At 44.4% G+C, this 17257-nt stretch overlaps 2 protein-coding genes across 2 annotated transcripts; one reads left to right on the forward strand and one right to left on the reverse strand.

Annotated features, from left to right (window-relative positions):
* The first annotated feature begins 3546 nt into the window (after positions 1–3546).
* LOC117057472 (C-type lectin-like) lies at positions 3547–7651 on the forward strand. Its single transcript, XM_033168320.1, has 5 exons — positions 3547–3598; positions 4444–4538; positions 4621–4764; positions 6220–6334; positions 7584–7651. Exons 1-5 carry the CDS (start codon positions 3547–3549, stop codon positions 7649–7651), a joined length of 474 nt encoding a protein of 157 aa, XP_033024211.1.
* Positions 7652–10233: 2582 nt separating this feature from the next.
* On the reverse strand, positions 10234–16596 carry LOC117058443 (C-type lectin BfL-2-like). The gene is made up of 6 exons (XM_033169609.1): positions 16465–16596; positions 14904–14982; positions 13482–13573; positions 12488–12628; positions 11824–11938; positions 10234–10485 (listed from the first exon to the last, which is right to left on the reverse strand). The coding sequence occupies exons 2-6, from the start codon at positions 14968–14970 to the stop codon at positions 10418–10420; spliced, it is 483 nt and encodes a 160-aa protein (XP_033025500.1). The 5' UTR covers positions 14971–14982; positions 16465–16596; the 3' UTR covers positions 10234–10417.
* Positions 16597–17257: the final 661 nt, after the last annotated feature.

A 17257-nucleotide genomic window follows, 5' to 3' on the forward strand; every position in this document is an offset into this window, starting at 1 on the left:
GAACCAACTAACATGGAAATGGGTGCTAAACACGAACTATATTCCATTAGTTTCCCAGAAGTGTTATTTGCATTGTGGGAACGCTCAGATATAATGGAGAAATTAACAGCTAGGGCAGGGGTCAGCAAACTTTTTTAGCAGGGGGCCGGTCCACTATCCCTCAGACCATGTGGTGGGCCGGACTATATTTTGAAAAAAAAAAAAAAAATGAACGAATTCCTATGCCCCACAAATAACCCAGAGATGCATTTTAAATAAAAGGACACATTCTACTCATGTAAAAACAAGCTGATTCCCGGACCATCTGCGGGCTGCATTTAGAAGGCGATTGGGCTGCATCTGGCCCCCGGGCCTTAGTTTGGGGACCCCTGAGCTAGGGAAATGAAATAAAGTGCTGTGAATGCAGGAAACTGAACCCTGGGAAAGCCCAGGCACTCCTGGAGTCTCTCATCGCTTGGAGATTCGGGGAGGTTGCCCATAACGGTATGTTCACCTCGAAGGTTTTGCAAGTCCAAACAGTCTTGAAAACAGGATCCCTTACAACCAGCCCAATACCATCATGAGCACAGGTCCTCATGAATGCACGATAAAATTGATACCAGGAAGGGCCCACTGTGCATATTTGTGAAGATGTTGAGAACTCAGTAGAAAAAGGGAAGACAATTTTAGCACACACTACTTCCTTCGGAGTTTTTAAGCATGAGTGTACACATGGGTCTCATTTCTCTCTGATGGAGAAGATATCCTGAAGGGGGTCAGAGGGCTTGAGGCTGTGGTATTTAGCCCAGTGGCATAGGATACCCAGGCTGATTGGATCTCTTCCTCTGCTACGGCTTCTATCTCAGTACTTGTCCTGTATATTTCTGCATGTGCAGGGCAGTTTAAGCAGGTCACGTTGAAAGTTTCCGTGAGTATAACTCTCAGCTGCTCACGTCGACCTGTTTAAACCACAATCCCCAGTTGTTTGGGCCTTAGGCAAAGGGGGGGAACTCAGGTTGAAGGCTATTTTTAGGGACTGGGGAACTGTTGGGGGGTTGTTGTGCACGATGCCAATTTGTCTTGGTTATGTCAACACTAAGAGGAATTTCCGTCCAATCAGGGAGTGCTGCATGACATTGTTGGTAGGTTACATCTACACTTTACAGAATGTTTCTGTCAAGCAGTTAAGTGAAATCATCTGGATTTTGATCTGTGTGAAATTCAAGCAACATTTTTGAATTGCATTGCAGATTTAATTTGAAGGGTTGCTTTTAAAAGCAAATAACAACAAGAGGAATTGATTATTTGCTTTTTTTGTATTCCATAAGTTGTCATTGCCAGCTGATATTAACAGTAATTGGATGTTTAGTCTTCCAGGCTTGCAGTGTAAGCCTCTTTCCAACCACAAGGTCTTAGAGAGTCCATTTTCACTGATGATCTTTTACTCAGAGATTCTTTAGTTGTGATCCCTTCATTGCAGGGGGTTCGATTGGATGACCCTCAGGGTTCCTTCCAACTCTACAATTCTATGATACCTCGCACCACAGGAATATTGATTTTTGGAACTGCGATCTTGATTGAATCAATCTCAGTTTTAATTCTAAAGAAGCATTATACACCCCCCACAAAAAACCCAACAACATCCCATTGACGGAGCTTGCTTAAAAAAAAAAATCTTATAAAATAGCCCCTGGCTTAACTTGCCTCTGACTTGTGCAATAAGCAAACTCGTCCATCATGTGCTGCCTTAACCTTTCTGCTCCAGGTTTCAGCCAGATTCCAACCATGTCTGGATAAAAGCTGCTCAGAATGAGACACTCTGACCAGGACACAGCAGAGGCAGCCATCTGTTGAGGACAACCATCTTGGGAACGAGGACTTGGGTGAGTGAGGACATACTTTTGCTTGTTGATCTGTAAAATACAGGTTAGAGAGTTTCCACACCTTATCTTTTTATTGGATTTGTAAGGGGCAGACATGCCAAACATTTTTCTAAAGAACATTTTATATTCTGAGCCATGTGTACTTTCAGAGCTAAACTCTATGATAAACCAGCGTACATAACACTAAGCCATGGTTTATTTAGTTTGATTGTGATTTGTTTGAATCAGTGAACCCTGTCCAACAGACGATCTGTGTTTTGTTTTCTGTCAACAAAGCACAATGTGAAGCCATGGTTAGTTGTCGGCTTACAAACCACAGCTTGTTTTAACTATGTTTTGGTGTTATGTCCAAACACACCAGTCTCGCTTAACCATGGTTTGTTTCAGCGCTACACCCCAAAGGCAAGAGCATCTGGAAAACAAATCAAGCTTTGGAGAAGCAAGCTGTAGCATGATTGCTCATGTGTGAGATAGCTCTTGGTTTGTGGAATAAACCATAGCTTAGAGCTATGTGTGAACACAGTCAATGCAGCATAGTTGAAAGCGAGAGCTATGATTGGATAGACTTGGTTCAATTGCATTCTCAGCCATAAAAACCCTTTGGTGACCATGGACCAGTCTCTCACATGAGCCTACCTACCAGGGTTTTAGTGATGACCAGGGTGCAATTATATACAACAGCCACAGGGCCCAACTTAAGCACTGTTTGTTTTCTATAAAGCTTCCTGTTGCCTGTACTTTCCCATTTCTAAATCCTCCAACATGAGAGTAAAAGCCATTTCCTTTTTCTTTCCAGGCTCAAACCCACTACTATAAGGGAGGCAGAAGCAAATTTGGTAGAGATTCTCAAGGAATTCAACCTTTATAAATCCTAGTATGAACAGACCTCACTTGCACTTCCCAAACTAATGTGAGCTTTCACACTTCTGAAATGTTCTGCCACAGTTCTTTTGACCCTGCCCCAGTCCACCCCTGATCAATTAGGATTGTCTCCCCACACCATAGCTGTCAACTTTCCCTTTTTTGCGGGAAATTCCCTTATTCCAGTGCCGCTTCCCAATGCAAGAAAAAGGAAGGTTGACAGCTATGTCCTACACCTTTAGAGACCAGACAAACTTGGTTTTTAGAAAGAAAAATTCAAGCAGGGCTTCTTTATTATCTTTTCGTGGCTTTCCAGCCATGGCACTGCTGAGATCAAATCCTGTTTGGTCCTAAACTGGACATATATGCCAGGTATACAACTCTGAACTCATCAGGGTGGATGTCAGGGCTGGCCCTATCATTGAGCAGAGTGAGGCAGTTGCCTCAGGCGGCCAATGGCAGGGAGTGTGGTGATTGGCCAGGGAGGTGCTAGGGAGCAGCGTGCCCTGTGCTTCCTAAGCTAGCTAGCTGCCCTCAGGAAGATGCTGTCCCATCACCACTGTCAAAATGAGATTCAGCTGCCAGTCCAATAAATGTATGTGAAATGGGGGGGCCGTTTTGTCCTTTGCCTCAGGCAGCCAAATGCCCCGGTCTGGCCCTGGTGGATGATAAATACACCCTGCAGCAGTGTGAGCCAAACACTGTTAACTTACGACAAGGAAATTTCTCCTTTCAAGACCCACATTTCACAAGTGGTCTTGCTAACTCAATGTTTTCGTCATGCAACAATACCTCATGATTTCTTCTTAGGTGAAGAAGAAAGATGGGGCGTTTGGCCTGTGTCAGCCTATGTTTGCTTGGCTTCTTCATGAGAGGTGAGTCCTTATTGAGTTATAGTACCACTCTCTGTCCTATAGGGTGCATTCAGACTTGGGGAATGTTGCTCACTTAAAATGCAGAAATGTACAGCTAGGGAAACATCGGGGAAATGAAATAAACTGCCAGGCGAATGCAGCCAAAGACCGTTCTAGGGTGGCAAAGGCTGCCAAATAAAGAGTGATAGACTTCAGGAATAATGTTTGAAAACTGAATATACTGACATATCTCACCCTGGAGAGTCAGTTTAACCTGCCTAGCAATTTCTAAAAGCTTTAGGAGACCAGTTAGAGATGAACCCACTAGTACATTAAAACAAGGGCCACCAAGCTAGTACCTACAGGTGATAATGTGCACAGAAGAACTTCCTATGGCATCCATGAAAAGTGCCAGGAAATATTTGGGTAAAAATGCACACGATGGGGTGAAGTGGAGTATGCCCGCACCATTTTTTGTTCCTGTTTCTTCTTTTGTACTTTTACAGGTGGCAGCCACATCAACACAGATGGCGTTTTGTGTTACGCCAAACCCTATAGCTGCCATTTGTAGTACACCACAGCCGCCATTCCGGGTTACACTCCCCACATGCCATTTTATGTTGTGCCATATTCTCCATGACAGGCTTTTTGAGTTACATCGCAATCCAGAGCAGCCATTTTGTGTCGAGCTACACTCTCACAGCTGGCATTTTGTTTTAGGTCACACAACCCACAGTGGCCATTTTGTTACAGACAACAAAACGTTGACTTACCCTGCGTTATAACATGCAACTCTACAACTAGTTTATCTGTGATGACTTTGCTCTTCATCTCTTTCATAATCTCTCCCCCCCCCCATTGGCAAGCCGTTGAAGCGGATCGCTGCCCCAGGGGATGGCTGCAGTACCAGGGCAACTGTTATGGGTTTTTCCACAACAAGTTGAGTTGGCATGAAGCTGAGGTAAGACTCACAATCCATTAACAGGTTGCAGAGAATGTCCAGTTGAATGATGGAAGTTCTTGTGCATTTGCCCCTTCTCCAGATTGAGTGTCAGAGTTACGGTCGTGGGACCCACCTCGCATCCATTCTTGTCAGGGCAGAAACTCTGATGGTATCCAAACATATCTCCACTGACAAGAAAGAAACAGGGGTTGACGTTTGGATTGGACTCCATGATACTCACCAGGTAAGCATTTAGCCTCCTGAGTTTATTGATCCATCAGTCATAGAACCATAGAATGAAAGAGTTGGGAAGGGACCCTGAGGATCATCTAGTCCATCTCCTTGCAATGCAGGAAATATGCAGCTGACCCATACGGGGGTCGAACCTGCAACCTTGGCGTTATCAGCACCACACTCTAGCCAACTGGGCTACCCTGTTCCATCTACCATCAATTCATGGCTGCTGAAAGAACACAATATTTGCAATTTCTGAGAAGAACTGGCCTGATCCAAGGATCAGAAGTTAGATGATGATGATGATGATGATGATGATGATGATGATGATAATAATAAAAAAAAATTAATTAATTTATACCCTGCCCATCTGACTGGGTTTCCCCAGCCACTCTGGGCAGCTCCTAACCAAATATTAAAAACACAATAAAGCATTAGACTTAAAAAAAAATCCCTAAACAGGGCTGCCTCCAGATGTCTTCTAAAAGTCAGATAGTTGCTTATTGCCTTGACATCTGATGGGAGGGCGTTCCACAGTTAGGGTGCCACTACCGAGAAGGCCCTCTGCCTGGTTCCCTGTAACCTCACTTCTCGCAGTGAGGGAACCACCAGAAGGCCCTCAGCACTGGACTTCAGTGTCTGGGCTGAACGATGGAGGTGGAGACGCTCCTTCAGTTATACAGGACCGAGGCCATTTAGCGCTTTAAAGGTCAGCACCAACACTTTGAATTGTGCTTGGAAACATACTGGGAGCCAATGCAGATCTCTCAGGAACGGTGTTATATGGTCTTGGTGGCCGCTCCCAGTTACCAGTCTAGCTGCCGCATTCTGGATTAATTGCAGTTTCTGAGTCACCTTCAAAGGTAGCCCCACACAGAGCGCGTTGCAGTAGTCCAAGTGGGAGATAACTAGAGCATGCACCACTCTGGTGAAACAGTCTGTGGGCAGGTAGGGTCTCAGCCTGCGTACCAGATGGAGCTGGTAGACAGCTGCCCTAGACACAGGCGGCACAGTTACCCCATTCAGGACTAGGGACTCCTCCACACTCGCCTGCCCCCTGTCCCCCCCAAAAGAGTACTTCTGTCTTGTCAAGATTCAACCTCAATCCATTAGCCGCCATCCATCCATTATCTGTTGGCTGCCATATGTCCTGAATATTCTAATACAATCTTGGGATCAAAAGTTGATATCAAACTGTTTTATAATGCATATTTTGAGATGAAATACATTTGTATTTTTTAAAAAATAGGATTTATATGCCACTAAGTGGGCGATCCTATGGAATGAGCAGTTAAGGATGCAGCAGACAATACTGAGCCAGACAGACTTATGGTCTGACTCAGTGTAAGGCGGCTTCCTGTGTTCCCGTGTTGAAAGCTGTCCCCCGTCAGAAACAGAATGCTGAGCGTGATGTCACTTTTCTCCCGATCAATCAGGGCTCCTTTTATCTCCCGTGTCATTGCAGAATGGGAACTGGAGGTGGTCCGATGAGTCCTCCTACAACTACAACAACTGGATGCGAGGGGAGCCCAACAACCTCTGGAATTCCGAGTACTGTGTGGCTTTGAGGGCTTCCACAGGTGGGCATGTTACTGTCCTCCCACGGATGGGAAGTTGTTAAGCCTTGAGGTGTACTGCTACGGTGAGACATAAATAGAACAGAAAGGATTGGGCTGAGCCAAATAAAGGAGGGGGGCAAACAGTGGGGCAGCAGCCTCCCTTGTGGGAAGGGTCACTTTGGCCGATGCATTTAAGCAGAGGCTGGACAGAGTTCTGTCAAGGATGCTGCAGATTCCTGTACTGAAGAGGGGGATTGAAGTAGATGACACCTAAGTTCCATTGAGTGCTAAAATTGTGTGATTTTATGAAATATTCACCCTCCTTTATCTAATGGTCTCATTTTTAGATTTTTTTTTTGGGGGGGGGGCATGATTTTTCAGCTCTCTCTTCTCTCTCTCTCTCTCTCTCTCTCTCTCTCTCTCTCTCTCACACACACACACACACACAAACACACACATATTTGTAGAGGTCTCTTGCAAAGCATGCACCTCAACCCCAAACACACATTCAAGTTTATCGTGCCCTCCCATATATGTGTGGTATTCAGACAGGTAAATACACTTGGATCCATTAAGTGGAACTTAATTGGATGCAACTCAGAAAGCTGGCTTGGATCAGGTGTGGGGAACTTGCAACCCTCCTGATCATGTTGGACTACAACCCCCATCATCCCTGACCATTGCCCATCCTGAGGTTGATGGGATTTGGAGCAGAACAACATCCTGAGGGCCACAGCTTTGGGTTAGACCGATGGTTAGATCTGGCACAAAGCAGTACAAAGTAAATACATAGCTCTTTACTCTGCCTTTTGAAACATGAGATGTATATTTTTAAGACCCACCTTGTTTCTGTGATTGTGAGTTGTTTTAAACTGTTTCTAACATTGTGCTTTAATTGTTGAAACCCACCCTGGCACTTTAGGGTAAAAGGCAGGTAAATCCTCATCCTCATTTGCTCATGAGCTAACCAGACTATACCATGTCATTATCTTCTAAAACAAGCCAGGGAATTTTCAAAATGGGTTTGTTAGAGCAGAACAAATAGACTCATGGCAAGATGTAAATTTCAGAAATTGCCTCCTAAATTAGGAAGGAACCCCACAAATATCCCGGGACTATAGCTGACAGATTCCTGGCCCATCCCTGGTGCCATAACAAACACAGGTATATGCAGATAAAAAGAACAATGACTGTACCTTGAGATACTTTGAAAATGCTTGAAACGGAGAACGGATAAGAATGGAGCTTGGATTCTCTTTTTCCACTGCAGGGTATAAGAGATGGATTGATGCTGTTTGCAAGAAACATAAAGCCTACATCTGCAAACATGAGATGTAGAAGAAGGTATATTGTCATTCTAGGGGATGGTTAGGTTAGATGGATCAAAGCATATCCCCATGGAGTCAAGGGAGTCAGAGGAAGATCCAGCAATGTTACCACCTCTACAGTTCATCCTTTGTTATGCCAAGAAGCTCTTCCTTCAAAAGATGACATCTATCAACTCACTCTCAGTCCTTATCCAGGACTGGTCTCTGAAATGCTGTTGTGATCACCTCTGTTGGTTATGCTCTTGGCTCCAGGCAGTGCAATGACATTAAAGTGAATAACCCATTTCTCATGGGTGACTATAATGAGAGATCACTTGACCTGGTTTTTCTTTGGTTCATTTTGATGGAACAAGGCGTCGGTCTTGCTTGCGTTGTGTTAAGATATCAGGTTATGTGACCCTCACTCTTGTTTCTAACACAGAACACAGTATGAAACTTCCCGACATACATTGGCATACATTGATAACTATTGACCAAAAACAGAAACACAATAGGGGAAAGCCCTTAACTAGCAATTAGCAGACCCCACAGGGAACAGAGTTCCTTCAAACAGAGCAGATATAACTTATTACATCTTAGGTGGGATCTACACACCTATTAAAAATGTGGTGAAAATGCTTTTTTGAAAAAAAAAAACTTTTTGAAAAATGCATTGACTTTGGCATAGCTCACTTTCGCCATCTAGTGTCACATTTGTATATTGCACTTCACAGCACATTTAGAACATTCTATTTGCAGCTGTATAGCTGAGAGTTAGTGAGACAGAGCTTGCTTACTCCGAATACAGGAACTCGCACTCTGCATCTCACATACACCATATGACCAGCTTTAAGTATACCTGCAGAAACGTGTGAAGTTACAAACACAGACACACATGTAACATCTCATCCACTCCACAATGCAACCTTAGTTCCCACTGCCATTACCACCAGGTCCATCATTTTGACCACAGAGGTCTCATCAAGCTCTTGCCAGGAGCACATAATAACTGCTGCAGTACAGGGGAGACAAGAGTGTTGTGACAATGTACTAACCCTTCAGCCAGATGTCACAAGATTTCTATTGCCCCTGGTGTTAAATTCTGTATTCAGACCTGCTTGACCGTCCCAATATCACACAGCTAGTCATTCTGGAAATGGCCTTGCATGCCCAAGGTCCCAGGTTCAGTCAGTAGCATCTCAGGTACACAGGATCAAGGTAATGCTGAGAGATTGGACACTTGTTAGTTAGTGTAGGGCTGGATCAGCCTTTCCCAGAGATTGGATAACTCAGTGGATAGCTGCTTCCTGATCTGCTCTTGCAGAGAGTGTTACATAGGAAGCTGCCTTACAGCAAGTAAGACCATTGGTCTATCTGGCTCAGAACTGCCTACTATGGCTGGCGCTGCAGTGGTATTGTCACATTGTAAGATCAAGCCTGGTCTGCTTTCTAAAATCTCTGCTTGAATGGCTAAGTTCAGAGTAGAAATTTTTGCTGGAGATCTGTCGTGCACTTTTTGGGGTGTGTGTGTGTGTGTGTGTGTGTGTGTGTGTGTGTCCCCTTTCTCTTCAATATGTCATTTCATATTAGGGATCATTAGGAAAGGATTGGGACCAACCAGCAACAAACTTTCCCAAATCTTAGGGAGTTTGAGATGAGCGGCCCTCAGTATGGAAACAATCAAGTTTCCACAGGTCTTTCTCTGGGCAATCTTGAATCTCTTCAGCAGTGGGGTTACAACAAGATCTCTACATGTTTGGCAACAGATGGGCAAGAGTTTCTGTCTCCCCATTAACAATGAGAGTAACCCATATGAAAGGTTGGTTCTGGGGTTCAACATGTAAATGCAGAAACGCCAGGAACACTATGCCCTTTTAAAATGTGGGTTGTTTTTTTGGGGGGGGGCGGGCGTGTGTGTGTAGACAGGTTATAGGGTTGTTGTTTTTATTTTGATTGTATATTTTGTGGTTTTATATCTTGATTTTGTTCTGTGAACCGCCCTGAGACTTCCGGGTGTAGGATGGTATATAAATTCAGTAAATAATAATAATAATAATAATAATAATAATAATAATAATAATAATAATAATAACAACAACAACAACAACTTAAAATAAAACTGTCATTCTATAACACCACACACCTTCCCACCCAGCCCATATTGTCCAATCCAAGAGTAGGTGGGTTGAGTAACTTGCTGTTCAGTAATAAGCAGGTTGATGTTTTTGATGTAAAATGCTTAAAACATTAATAATAATAATAATAATAATAATAATAATAATAATAATAATAATATGCAAAAGAAAGCCCATGTGATCCCTCTATGCAAAAGGGCCATAGCTCAGTGGCAGAACATATGCTTTGCATGCAGAAGGTTCCAGGTTCAATCCCTGGCATCTTCATGTAGAACCAGGAATGTGCCCTGTCTGAATAACCCTGGAGAGCTTCTGTCATTCAGTATGAGCAATGCTGAGCTAGATGGACCAGTGGTCAGACTCTGTATAAACCGGCTTCCCATGCACTTATTATCTGACCATCCTGGAGCAGGTTAGGTCAACTGAGAGGGACAGAAACGCACCAGAAAATATATGCATAAAAGAGAGTTTATTAAGACCACTATGTGCTGCACGCACAGAAAAATGCCAAAGAGAGAGATCAAAGAGGTTGCTCTTCAGAGATGGGATGAATGGGAGAGATGGTCTTTCACTTTGAGGGATGGGAGAGGGGTTAATGCGATCAGAGAGAAATCCACCAAGCCAGCATCCCGACAGGCACAGTTTGGGAACCACAGTCTTCTTTACAGTTCATGTTTGCAGATGTAGGCATTGAGTTTCTTGCACTGAGCGTCATTCCACTCCTTAAAACCTAAAATGCAAAAAGATAGAACAAAAATTTACTACTTCTTGCTCCAGTGAGTACGGTCTGGAGGATGTTGTCAATTTCTCAGGATTCAGCTTTCATTTTTTTAAAAACAAAAGCTTTAATTCTCATAGCTTGAAAAACTTTTTTTTTTAAAGACCCCCCCCCCCAATAGAACTCATGCTAAGGTTCAGATGTTAGGAGGCACATTTAACAAGAGTAGTGATCTCCGCCCGCCCCTCCAATCTGGGCCTAATAGTTTCTTACAGGAAAAATGTGTGTGTGTGTGGGGGGGGGGGAGGAATACGTAGCCTGGAATTTGGTTTGCAACTACCATTTCTAGGGAAAGAATGATAAATTATGATAATCACATGCAACTAAACCATATGAAGAAGTGTGCATGCACACGAAAGCTCATACCAAGAACAAACTCAGTTGGTCTCTAAGGTGCTACTGGAAAGAATTTTCTATTTTGCTTCGACTATGGCAGACCAACACGGCTACCCACCTGTAACTTAAACCATATGGATTAGCCTGAGTCTTCTGGCTCATGGCATATTGGGAAATGATGTAGGTGGAGCATAGCTGGTCTGGTCTACAGAACTAACAAAAATGCCAGGTAGTATCTGACCAAGTTATATGCAAAGCCAGGCATAGGCAAACTCGGCCCTCCAGATGTTTTAGGACTGCAACTCCCATCATCCCTGACCACTGGTCCTGTTAGCTAGGGATGATGGGAGTTGTAGTCCCAAAACATCTGGAGAGTCGAGTTTGCCTATGCCTGTGCAAAGTAGATCTATTGAAACCAGCAGACTTCAGTGATGAATAGTTTAAGTCTATTTTGAGTATGATTTAGTGTCGGATACAACCATGGGAAAGTGATGGAGAATCAGCTAAAGCCAAGAAGATCCCTGCTGAATCAGGCCAAAGGCCCATCTGGTCCAGCATTCTTCTCACAGTGGGAAGCTTGAAAGCAGGACCTGAGTACTACAGCATCTTTCCCCAACAATTCCTCGCAACTGGTATTCAGCAGAGGTGGGAACATAGTCATCATTGATAGCCTCATCCTCCATAAATTTGCCCAATCTTCTTTTAAAGTCACCCAAGCTTCTGGCCACCACTGCCTTTTCGGGGGGTGAATCCCATAGTTTAACCATGTTCTCTGTGAAGAGGACCTCCTTTTGTCTGTCCTCGATCTTCCAACATCCAGCTTCATTAAAGGAGGACTCAAACTGTTAAGGCCTTTAATACCTGGGCCGTCCAATGAAGCTGGATGTTGGAAGATTGAGGACAAGACAAAAGGAGGTCCTCTCCATCAGGAAAATGCGCAAATGGTTTGCTTACCTGTGGTTCTTCTCAGCTCCACACAATGTTCAGCATTGCGGTAGTTGTCTGGCTGATGTTTCATCCAGGCTTTGTAGTTGTAGGTGGATTCATCAGCCCACCTCCATCTCCTGGTCTGTAGAAATGAGACATAACAGATCGTGCGATGAAGGGAATGATGGGCCCAGAAAAAGGAAGATACCATTGGAATGACACCAATGCAAAATGAACTGGAAAGGTTGTCCAATGGGGAGCTGTTGCCAGCTGTGATGCTGACAGTAGAAGAGGACACCCATAGAAAATAATGGAGAAACAGCATATGGGATTAAATCTGGCAGATTGTTGAGGTAAGAGTGGAACGGTATTGCTAAGGAGCCACTGCTCAGTTATGATAACCAGAAATGGAGCCCTATTCTATTCCTTGGACTGCAGGAAGGAGACAGAACAGATCATGAGATAAGGGAAGTGTGAGGAGCCCAATACAGAGATGATTTGGAGAGGCTGGCCTGTGGGGAGCTAATGTCAACCATGATAGAGAAGAGAAGGACTCTCATGGAAAATAACAAAGTGGTGTATGTATGACTCTGTCTGGAAGATTATTGGGATAAAGATGGGATGGAATTGCTATAGAGTCACTACTCAGTATTGATGGTAGCCAGGAATGAAGCACATGAGAGAAGCTCACCTGACGGACATCGTGGAGCCCAATCCAGACATTGCTTATTTCTTGCTGGTAAGTGGAGATGTGCTCGGCCACCAAGAGAGTCTCTGCTTTGGTGAGGACAGAGGCAAGATGGGCCCCACGGCCATAGCTCTGGCACTCAATCTGAGGACGGAGAAGAAGCAGGGAGGTTTTGTCCCCAATTGTCATATCCGACTATTAAGAATGGTGTTGTCCTTTCTGACTGTCACCTAGCCTTCTAGGTGCCCAAGGAGACATATCACCAGAACATGAACAACCGTGGAGACTGAGATGCTGGCCACATGCTGCCTCAAGGCAACTCACATTGATAATCTTACTTATGGAAATCTGATGAGAAACCCATAATAAGGTAGGGAACCCCTTTCAGCCTGAGGACCCCATTCCCTTCTGGACAACCCAGGGGCGAAGGAAGGAGAACTGGCACCTGGTGTGGGGCGTTGGGGCAAACCACCCGCTGGCGTATGCACTGCACCGTATGTACCGCACATGTACCATATGTACGGCGGTGGGATCCTCTGCTTGCGGCTGCCGCACGGATGGTGGCAGGGCGAGTCCCCCATGGGGTGCCTTCTTGTCACCCCCCTCAGAGGTTGCACCTGGGGCAGGGCACTCCTGCCCCCTTCCTCCACAACTGGGGCAACCTCATGCTAATGGTAAGCAGGACCACAGGCAAAAGTGGGCAGAATAATGAACGTAAATTTGTATTGAAGGCTAGTTTCCACTCACCCTTCTATCCCCTATCCAAGAAGCATCCTTGCCGTTCAAGGACACATTCCAGCCCAGCAAAACACTCAGGGAAGAGGGTGTGTGACTGGGGAGGAGATGTGGACTAGAGAGATCCTTGAGGCTAGATTTAGATGTGGACTAGAGAGATCCTTGAGGCTAGATCAAATGGGCAAGATTTAGTCTCCTGGCCTGTGTTTCACCACCCCTGCACTGTAGCACCCCCACATTGACAGCAAGAATCTCTTCTTACCTCAGCCTCTTGCCAGCTCAATTTATTATCAAAATACGCATAGCAGTTGCCCTGGTTTTGCAGCCACTCCCTGGCGCAGGTGTCGGCCTCAGCTGTATGGAGAAAGGATGGGGGGGGGGGAGATGCCCCAAGAAGGCAAAGCAGTGAGAAGACATGTCTTTAATGTGCTCTCTGAAATCCCACTTCTGTCTACACCGTATGTGTTATTTATTTATTAATTTATAAAAAACATTTCTGCCCTGCAAAATAGGGCATTTATGTGTGCTCAGGAGTAGGCAGCTCTGCCTTCCTTTCTAAACAGGAAGCTGGCATCCCTAGCCAGAAGCAGGTCTATTCATGAACAAACAGACTTCTTAACATTTAAAGAAACGCACAGGTGGCATTTTGGGACAAGGAGGGATGCCTCTTGGGTTTGCTGGAGAGGACACAAATAATTGTACATAGAAATCTGCCTTATAATGAGTTAGGCCATTGGTATCTATTGCAGACCAGTATTGGCTACCCCAGGGCTGATGGGACCTGTTATATATTGAAGTTCTCACCCTAGGCCACTAGGGGTGTGTGTATATAGTTTATTCTGCTGCAGTTTTCACTCAGGTCCGCACATGCAAATGAGGGATTGAAAGTGACGTTCAGGGATTGGGTAACTACAGAAAGTTGTTACTGTTGCTTTGTAGCTGAGTTCCATATAAGCAGGCTGCTGAGCCCTTCAGCTCACTTCTGTTCCAGCCTGAGAATAAACAGAGCTGCTTGGAGAATCACTGTGTCGTCTGCTATGTCCACCCACTATTTAATAGGACCTATGGCCTTAGACTCCAGATCCCATCAGCCCTAGACACAGGCTGCTGCCCCTAAGTTACACTGGTAGCAACTCTCTTGGGTTTCATGGAGGAAAGGCTATCAATGGCTATGCTCTGCCTACGCAACTGGAGGCAGTAATGCTTCTGAACACTAGCTGCTGGAAAACACAGGAGGGAAGAGTGCTATTGTGCTAGGTTACTTCTTGTAGGTTTCCCACAAGGTGGTCATCATGAGAACAGGATGCTGGACTAGATAGGCTTCTGGCTTGATCCAGCAGCCTCCTCTTCTTATGTTCTTATGTCTTTCTCATCCTTTGTTATGCAGTCATTTTAATGGGATTCGCCAGGAATTTCACCTGAATGAAAATAATGTGCACTAAAATATCCCATAGAAGTGAATGGATCCACCACTCTGGATCTGGGTTCTGAAATATGACTCCATTGAGAAAGGATGGATAACTTCAAAATCAATAAATTACGGCCTAATTTAAAACATCCTTCTGCTCTGTTCTAATATCCTTTGCTGGCCTACCATCCTTTGAAAACATGACATGGACAATAATTACTGCTCAATCCAACGGCAATTTCTGGGTAAGCCTCAGGTATTTATAAAATTGCTCACCTTCCTGGAAAGGACTGGAGACTAGGATTCCAATAAGGCAAAGACTGAAGTAGGTGAAGAGTCCCATCTTCTGGTTGACCTTTGAGGGAGATGAACGTACAGCACAGTAAAATCAAAGTTGCATTCACTGATTGCCATACATACAATGGAAGGGAGGGGAGGAGGAAGGAAGGATTGCAATTTTCCTTTATTTGAGCTTCCAAGAACTGGGAAGGTTAGAGAAAGAAGGGAGAAACTAAAGTTTCAAATAGTTGTCAGTGTTATGAAAGGGTATATTGGCATTGATTTAAAGTGAACTTCATCAGCTTCAATTAGGAACATTTTGTGATCTTACTTTTTTTAAAAAAAATGCTCATGAAAATTCATTACATTTTAGCGCAAATTTCTGTTCATAAACACCGCTTTGTATGCAGTTTTGAGTAATGTACACATTTTTTGCAAGCCATTTCCCCCTGTATAATTCATTTTTTGGAAGCACTATTTGGTTGCAGAACTGCATCATAAAATAAGGACAAGTTTGAATTTTGAAGGAGAGCTGTGTTTCAGTTTGCATTTTTTTTTCCCGGAAAGTGAGAATCTGACACATTTGCCTTTAAATCCATTTTCTCTCCCTGCCCTACATACGCCCCCTGGTGGTTATTCAGTCTACCTGTTAACTGGAAATCAAATTTTGATCTGCACACAAATGAGTCCATGCAGGTTTTCTGTTCAGCTTTTGTGCCAATGTTCCTCTCTGTCTGATCTTCTTTTTCTGTCTGATCTGTGAACTTAGGGCTCACCTGCACTTACTCCATGCTTTCTTGGCAAAGGTTCAAGTTTTCCAAGTCTGTGTCTGAGCAGGGCTTTTTTTTTTTGTCCCAGCTCTTTCCACGGGAAAACCAAAGTTTTACCACTGAATCGGAGCAAATGGCAGTCTGTGGAAAGCTCAATTGCTGTTTGCTCTGAATAAGCGGTAAAATGTGAGTTTTCCCAGGGAAAACTATGGGATTAAAAAAACAAAACAAAACTCTGCTCAGACACAGACTTGGAAAGACCAATCCTGTGCCTGGAAACACAGCATAAAAGGAAGCATGGATGAGCCCTTATCTGCTTAGTGACAGAATTATTACATTGTTGTTTCCCACAAATCAGTGGAGACTGACCCATTAGGGCAGTGATAGCCATTCTTGGCCCTCCAGCTGTTTTGAGACTACAATTCCCATCATCCCTGACCACTGGTCCTGTTAGCTAGGGATGATGGGAGTTGTAGTCCCAAAACAGCTGGAGGGCCACGTTTGGCCATCACTGCATTAGGGCAAATAGGAACTGCCCCACCAACCTCAGCCTGCCCCCCAGCCAATCCTCATCTTCCTACTTTCTTATTTACAACCAATCAGTGAGTGGCTCTGCCTGCCATTGGCTGTGGCTCCATCAACTGTTGGCCTCCCGCCCTATCAATTCCAGTGGGCACCAGGCACCGTCACCACAAGTCCTTGTTCATGAACCTTTCATCCATCTCCCTCATGGCCTTTGAAAAAAAACCCTCACCAAAGACACGTAGATCACTTCCACAAGCTCTTACCTTGCGATGCTGTTCTTCTGGGTGGACCAATGTGGTTGTCAGCTGAGCCAGGTGCCTCTCTGATGGTCTCACCTAGTCTGGGCAGCTGTTATATAGACCCCAGGCAGAGGTGGTGCAATACTAAGATGAGCAAAATGCTGCAAGGAAATCCTGGCCTTCAGTTTTGCATAATTTAAGGCCAAATCAGTGGAATGTAGCTTGCACCAACCTCTCTTTCATTTTGGTGGGGAAAAGCATATTGAAGGGGGGGGGGAGAGTTTTGAATTCATTTCCTTATGAAGAGGAACAGGAACCACATTCTTAATCAGCCATGAAAATACTGGTCCAATGTCTTCAGTTTTGCATAATCCAGGGCTGAATCGGTGGAATGCAGCTTGTATCACTAGCCTTGAGCATCGCAAAAAGGGCATCATGATACCCTTTACTTTTCTATAAATTTGTTACATAAGATCAAAACCAAATATTTAGGTGTAGAAAGGCATATGGTGTGGGGGGAGGCTTTTTAAAAAGTGGTATTATTAACTAGGAGAGTAGCTAAAGCATTTATGAAAGCGGTTCTCAAATATGAAGAAACCTGCTCATTTTTCTTCTGTGGGATTACATTCCAGAGAGTGACTTTTTTTCTAGCCCAGAGCTTCAGCATCTGACCCCCCCAACCCAGCTTTTCTATGAAATTATTGCTTAGTATTCCTGTCCCCCAAGTAGTCATCCTCAGCCAGACTGCAGGGGCTTGGATGGCCGACATAAAGCTTGGGCAGGTGAGGATAACTACTTGAAAATGATTTACAGATGG

Source organism: Lacerta agilis, chromosome 14 (genome assembly GCF_009819535.1).
Source record: "Lacerta agilis isolate rLacAgi1 chromosome 14, rLacAgi1.pri, whole genome shotgun sequence".
NCBI classification, from domain to species: domain Eukaryota; kingdom Metazoa; phylum Chordata; class Lepidosauria; order Squamata; family Lacertidae; genus Lacerta; species Lacerta agilis.

Excerpts from the sequence above, each read along its gene's own strand:
- LOC117057472 (XM_033168320.1), top strand. The coding sequence starts at position 3,547 with ATGGGGCGTTTGGCCTGTGTCAGCCTATGTTTGCTTGGCTTCTTCATG. Across the intron at positions 3,599-4,443 it reads GCTTGGCTTCTTCATGAGAG|CCGTTGAAGCGGATCGCTGC; the intron begins GTGAGTCCTTAT and ends CCCATTGGCAAG. Across the intron at positions 4,539-4,620 it reads TGAGTTGGCATGAAGCTGAG|ATTGAGTGTCAGAGTTACGG; the intron begins GTAAGACTCACA and ends CCCCTTCTCCAG.
- LOC117058443 (XM_033169609.1), bottom strand. The coding sequence starts at position 14,970 with ATGGGACTCTTCACCTACTTCAGTCTTTGCCTTATTGGAATCCTAGTC. Across the intron at positions 13,574-14,903 it reads CTCCAGTCCTTTCCAGGAAG|CTGAGGCCGACACCTGCGCC; the intron begins GTGAGCAATTTT and ends TTCTCCATACAG. Across the intron at positions 11,939-12,487 it reads GGCTCCACGATGTCCGTCAG|ACCAGGAGATGGAGGTGGGC; the intron begins GTGAGCTTCTCT and ends TCATTTCTACAG.